General features: G+C 51.1%; 1 protein-coding gene across 2 annotated transcripts in view; it reads left to right on the forward strand.

Moving 5' to 3' along the window:
• Slc6a1 (solute carrier family 6 member 1) overlaps positions 1–6402 on the forward strand; it is a 34462-nt gene extending 28060 nt beyond the window's left edge. For both annotated transcript variants that reach the window (XM_021164828.2, XM_029478912.1), the window contains exons 13-16: positions 727–829; positions 2341–2441; positions 3175–3342; positions 4184–6402. In XM_021164828.2, the coding sequence (XP_021020487.1) occupies positions 727–829; positions 2341–2441; positions 3175–3342; positions 4184–4288 (477 nt within the window). In that variant the 3' untranslated portion in view covers positions 4289–6402. The remainder of the gene's footprint in view (positions 1–726; positions 830–2340; positions 2442–3174; positions 3343–4183) is intronic.
• Positions 6403–6810: the final 408 nt, after the last annotated feature.

A 6810-nucleotide genomic window follows, 5' to 3' on the forward strand; every position in this document is an offset into this window, starting at 1 on the left:
ATAGCCTGACCCTGGGATTCAGCCGGGACTGCCTTGTTGGCTTTGTGGAAGGTTGTGGTGGTCAAAACTAACATGCATATTTGCTTCTTTCTGAGAGGAAGTGCCGGGAGGGCAATGGATAGTAGGCTCAAGAATAACCAGCAGGGATGGGCCCTAACTCATTAGGTAGCTAGGAGAAGCTTCCATAAGCAAGTGGCCATTGAGCTTTGACTTCAGAGATGAGGCAGAGCCAGTGCTGGGGTGGGAGTGGAGAATCATAGGGGAGTAAGCAGAAGAGGCACAAAGGCCCCTCAGTAGGAGTGCGTCTGAGGGGCCAGAGGGACAAGAAGAGGCCAGTGTGGAGGAGGCAGAGTGGGAGGATGGATGAGATTCAAACCAGATCTTTTGGGCTTTGCAGTTAGATCTGACTTAAATTGATAGCTCTACCCACTGTTTTGTGTGAGTCAGGAGAGGGTTTAAGCAGGAAAGAACAATCACTAATGCATGCTGGTGATAGACCAGCTGCTTCCAGTCCTACTGAAAGCCATACAGGAAATAGGCCATCTCTGGCCACCACCCAGACACCTTCCCAGCCCTGAGATTATGAGCAGCCATAGACCCTAATGGCTTCTTCACTGTGCCCTGAAGCCTTCCGCTGCTATGTGCCTAGTGCCAGCCTCTTCAGGGTCTTGGAGATGGGGGAGCGTGCAAGAATGGAGCTAAGTCTGCACCTTTGGTCTCTTTCAGGGTGGCATTTATGTCTTCAAACTGTTTGATTATTACTCTGCCAGCGGCATGAGCTTGCTGTTCCTGGTTTTCTTCGAGTGTGTCTCCATTTCCTGGTTTTATGGTGAGATCCAGCCCCGCTCCCTCATTAATCCATTCGCCTATCCAACCATTATTCATTAACAAGATCTTGAACATTAAGCCTTTATTTTGCCCTTGTAACACCTCCACGAGCTTAGTTAACACAGGTGCTGCCCTGTTGAGGAAGTGTGACAGGGAGAGTCATAGATGTTCATTTAACATACAAGCCAGGGGCTGCAGGGATGGCTCAGCGGTTACGACCACGGTCTGCTCTTGCAGAGGACCCAGGTTTGGTTTCTCATGGGGTCTCACAACCTCCTGCAACTCCAGTTCCCCGAGATCTGATTCCTTCTCCTGGCCTCTGTGAATACTCTCATGTATATGGTGTGGACATACATGCAGACAAACACTTATACACATAAAGTAACAGTAAATAAATCTTTAAAAATGCAAGCCATTATGACTTCATAAGTTTGAGGATGAAAAGATTGGTTTGAAATTGATTAGAGGACTTGGCTGGTGACGTGGCTCAAAACAGTTGGCACCAAGACACCCCCAGAAGCCCACCTGGAGAAGGAGACAAGTGCCTCCCACAAGCTTCCATATGTGCCTACACACACACACACACACACACACACACACACACACAATGTGAAAAAAATGAAATTTTATCTGAAAAAGGGGGACTCCAGACTATACAGTTTTCTAAGTCATGTGCTCAATGACTGTAAGGCTGTGTATGATTACAGGTGTGAACTATTCCAGAACTGATCACAAAGGGTCTATTTTCTTTGTTTCTTGTGGGGCCAAGGCTCCCCAAATGACTGCCTGGGAGTCAAAGCCCTAAGAATGTCCTTCCCAAATGTGCCCCTCCCCCATCCTTCACCTGCACCCAATCACCCTCCTCTGACCACTGTTTGCTGCTCCCTGCTAATAGTCCCCTCCCTGCTGGCTCTGTGGCTTTCCACAGGGGGCACAACCTGCTCTGTTCTGAGGCCTTCAGGTCTTTTATCATTAACATTGATTTCCTAAATTTGGAATCTCTTCAGAAGCTACCATTCATTTCTCATAGTAAGACTGTCATGGGGAGATGTGTCCTCCTGGCAAAGCCAATGAAGGAAGGCATGACTAGGACAGGCGTCTGTGGGTGGGGCACTAGGCAGGTATGTCTTTACATATCCTCCTGTCTTCATGTTATGACACCACAAGACTTGATTAAAACCAAAGCACATAGCCTGGCAGTGGTGGCACACGCCTTTAATCCCAGCACTTGGGAGGCAGAGGCAGGTGGATTTCTGAGTTCGATGCCAGCCTGGTCTACAGAGTGAGTTCCAGGACAGCCAGAACTACACAGAGAAACCCTGTCTCGGAAACCAAACCAAACCAAACCAAACCAAACCAAACCAAACCAAAGTACATGCCCCATATAAGAGACAAGGAAGGACACTGGGGCTCATACACATGAGGGGACTTGCTCATGGCTGCACTTCAAATAGAATTGGGTCCTGTCGTGGTAGCTCTCTTCTGCCTTCTGTTCTTACTCCCATGTCACAGGTGTCAACCGGTTCTATGACAACATCCAGGAGATGGTTGGCTCCAGGCCCTGCATCTGGTGGAAGCTGTGCTGGTCCTTTTTCACACCCATCATTGTGGCGGTAAAGATGAGGCTTGACCAGCTGTTAGGATGAAGCTAGCCCACTGGGATGAGGCTAGCCCACTGGGAAGAAGTTAGCCCCCTGGGATGAGGCAGGCTGTGGTACAGACAGCTCAGCTCCCTGGAGAAAACTCTTGGGAATGAGGGCTGGGTAAATCTCCCCAGGTCTTCTGTTCCCTGGGAGTAGTAACTTCGCCCCCGCTCCCCCCCACACCTCCACCCATGTTTGCTGCTCATCTGTGTCAAGGCCTGCCAGGGAACGATCACATGACCTTTTCATAGACTCAGTACCCAGACCGTTGTCCTGAGTCACTCTCCTAGCTCAGCCCAGCCCAGGAGCCCAGGTTCCTGACATGTAGACCCTTCTATTCTTCAGCAAGTCTCATTCCCTCCTTGAGGGGTGCTGAGGTCCCGAGAGCCCTGGCAGGGACACCCCAGGTCCTTGAGGTGGGAACTGGGCTGCTGCCAAGGTTGTGCTGTGTGTAAGATCATGGTAGCCTGGAGAGGCCATCCAGCCCCCTATACAAGCTAGCCTGCAGGAGGGCAGGAGGGCAGGAAGGCTGGGCGAGAGGGTGTCTCCTCTCCGGGCCTTTTCCAGAAAGAGGAGTCTGCTTTAAGGCATTGCCTGTGGAGTAGTACAAGGATGGCAGGCCGTGAGAGTCAGCTGCAGTGGAGGCAGGACCTGGCTTGGTCTCACCCTCGGAGCTGACTGTCACATCCTTCCCAATCCACAGGGCGTGTTTCTCTTCAGTGCTGTGCAGATGACACCACTCACCATGGGAAGCTACGTTTTCCCCAAGTGGGGCCAGGGTGTGGGCTGGCTCATGGCTCTGTCCTCCATGGTGCTCATCCCCGGGTACATGGCTTACATGTTCCTTACCCTGAAGGGCTCTCTGAAGCAGGTAAGCCCTTCTGCATGGAAGGAGCTCACGGGCTAGGTGGGGAGGCTTGAGTCAGCAAGCCAGTGCCATTTAGAGTGACAGGGAACACCTCTGAGGCACTGTGGTCCTGCCTGGGTTGAGCAGCATTAGGAGGCTGCCTGGAAGCCTGAAGAAAAGCCAGGTTGAGTAGTAGATGCAGAAAGACTGGTCTTGGGAAGGTGGGATGGGAGGGCGGGACGGGAGGCTTGTACAAAGGTCCAGACATCAAAATGCCATGAGGTTGGCTGGAGGGAGAATAATGTAGCCGGAGAGCAGGAGGAGGAAGTGGGATAGGCAGAGTAAACTTTGTAAGAGTTTGAAAGAAAGGCTGTGGTAGGCAGAGGGACAGCATCTGCAAAGGCCCAGAGGTGATTGAAGAGCAGAAGAGGTCAATGTGGCTGAAGTGGGAGGAGAAGAGGGGGAGGGGCAGTGAGGAGAGGAGATGGGGAGATAGGGAGACACTGGAATTTGAGAGGTGGCAGTGGCCAGACTGTACAGGGCATTGTAGGACCTGGCTTTTACCCTGGATGAAAGGGGAATCTGTGGGGTCCTGAAACACAGAGGGAGGCATTCTGACCATCTTCCTGGCTATCATGCTGAGGACAGAAGGAAGATGATGTCAGAAAAGACATCAGAGGACCAGTCAGGAGACTCTGGATCATGCAGATGGGAGCGGGTGTGTTGTGGCCAAGTGGTCTCCACCGAATGGGAAATCTGGCTTGCTAGTGAGGAAACAAGAGCTGGGTTTGGTGGAGGAAGAGAGAGGGGAGGGGCTGGTCCTCTCTGCAAAGGGCCTTACTTACCCCCAACCCCCTGCCCACAGCGTCTCCAGGTCATGATTCAGCCCAGTGAAGATATTGTGCGCCCTGAGAATGGCCCTGAGCAGCCGCAGGCTGGCAGCTCAGCCAGCAAGGAGGCCTACATCTAGGGGTGCAGCCCCCTCATCACCCCTACACTGGCACTCTGGACTGGCTGTACCCACACCCCTTGAAGACTGAAGATACTCTCTGTCTCCACCTACCTCAAGGGGCAGGTCCAGACACCATGACCATGCAGAGAGGGGAGGTGGGGGACAGTCTGACCCTGGGTGGGCCCTGAGTGGGCAGCCGCCTCTGGAGGCTTCCGTAGAGGCCCCTTAGCAGGAGCAGGTGGCTAGCCTTTGTCACTGCCACTGTTGCTCCTTTTTATGCTGCCAGAGAGGGTGATAGCTGCGGCCACGCGCTCCTGGCTTTTAGTCTTTTTTTCAGACTGTTGTCCTGTGCCCCAACTGTAGACTGTTATCCAGACTTTTCTGCCCACTTTGGCTCTGAACTGGTCATGGACCAGGGCTACGGCATTTTGTTCATGGCCGCTGGGAGCCAGCAGGCTCTGCCTCTTCCTTCTCAATTTCTCCTTCCTGAGGCAGCTTCCCGGACCCACCCCCAGACTGTTCACAGATCAGTGCGGAGAGGGTCCTCTGTCCCTGTGACCCTGTGACCCGGGCAGCTCAGTGTCCCCTGCCCTACCTCCCCAGGTGGCATTAACAACAACAGCCCATCCAGAAGGGTCCTGTGTACTGGGAAGGAACAAAAGAAATCACAAGCACAACTGCCTTTTTTGGTCACCATCCCAGGACTTACCCCAAGTGGGAGCTGTGGTCCTTCTGAGCTGCCCAGTTTGGCACAAACAATGACCAAGGAAATCAAGGTGAAGGTTCTAAGTCAGGACCAATCCAGCTCACTCTGGTTTCCCTCTTAGACTGTCACTGCCACTCTGTTCTGCTGTCCCCCCACCCCCCACCTTTCTGGAAAACTTTCAGATGTACACGCCCACTCATGGAGCAGGGTTACTCCAGAGGCTCCGCCCACCCTACCCTGGCATTAAGCTTCCCTTGCTAGCCTGCTCTAGTGGGGACATCACATGTCCCTTCTGGCCTTGGGTTCTGTGTTGGTGAAGCCAGCGGAGACAGTTTCTGGAAAGTTCCAGAAACTCTGCCTCTCTCCTCTGCAGAGAGGGTGGACCCCCATGTAGCAAAGCGTATGTCTCGTCCCGTAGCTTCTTAGCTTGATAGCTCACAAACCGTGTTCATGACTAACCCTTAATAACTATGGTGAATAACTGTGACCGTGGGTTTTTTGAATCTCTTGTCATTCTCATCCAGAAGTGACCAGCACACCAGTTCTTGCAATAAGCTATCTCCCTCCCTCAGAGCATTAAGCACACTGTAGAGAATGCAGACATGTATGCACATAGAAATGCACACACATGCATACCCATCCTCACATGTGGCATTTAGCGCCCCATGTGATATTGTGTAGGCAATCTACCAGCTCTTCCCTAGGCCACTTGTAACAGGGTTGTGTGGCTGAGGCATCTGCCTGCTCGGTGGAGACTCTGCGACCGACCAGCGTGCACAGGTGCCTGTCGCCAGAGTCCCAGGTGTGGAATGCAAGGACCCTCCACTGTGTCTCGTGGCCCCACCCCCACCTACCCCCACCTGTGTAGGAAGCCCTTTAGGATGAGGGCAGGAGGTCTCCTTCTTGCTGCTCGGTGTTCTTTGATGTGAAACTGAGAACAAGTCTTTTTGAGATAAATGCAGTGTATTTCATGTTTGTAAGCACCTCTGAGATGTTTGGCAAGAAATCCCCTGATTTCCACCCAAACTTACCTTATAGAGCACAACGTTAAAGGTCGTACAATTACTGTGAGAACTGTGAATATGTGTAACTTTTTTTTTCAGTTTTTGCCCAGAGGGAAGAAGATAATTGTATTATCATATATGCTTTCTTTTTTTGCAATAAGGATTTATTCTCAGAACACCAAGTAAATTTATCTCTATATAAAAGTATATGTAATATATGCCTATTCAGACTATATACAGAGCCTGTTTTAAAAAAAAATTACAGTATTATTTAGTAAAATTATCTGTTCTATGGACCAAATGTAAAATATTTATACATGAAGATGTGTTTTAAATGTCTATCAAATGGAATCACAGCTAGAGCACGGGCGTCATGTACGTTTCTAAGAATTTAGAGGAAAAATAATAAAGGTTCTATGATATATGGTGTACTGGTTACTTTCCAGTTGCTGTGACAAAATGCTGTGACCAAGACAGCATACAGAAGAAAAGGATTGTTTGGGCTTATGGCTCCAGAGGGTGAGAGTCCAGGGCAGCAGGAAAACAGCCTATATGGTGGCAGGAGCAGGAAACTACGGACTAACGCCCTGACCCAGAAGCACAAAAGGGAGAGAACAAACTGTAAGCAGGGGAGGCTGTTGCTCTCAGGGCCTACCCAGAGTGACATACCTCCTCCACCAAGCCTGTACCACCTAAACTCACCCCTCACCAAAACAGTGCTACCAGATGGGCCCAAGGGCTGCGGTGCCCGAGGCCCTGGGGGATAGTTCTCTTTTCAAACCACCACACACTGCAGACCTTCTTTCTTAGGGCTGGGAGCACACAATCTC

The sequence above is a fragment of the Mus caroli genome, chromosome 6 (assembly GCF_900094665.2).
Source record: "Mus caroli chromosome 6, CAROLI_EIJ_v1.1, whole genome shotgun sequence".
NCBI classification, from domain to species: Eukaryota; Metazoa; Chordata; class Mammalia; order Rodentia; family Muridae; genus Mus; species Mus caroli.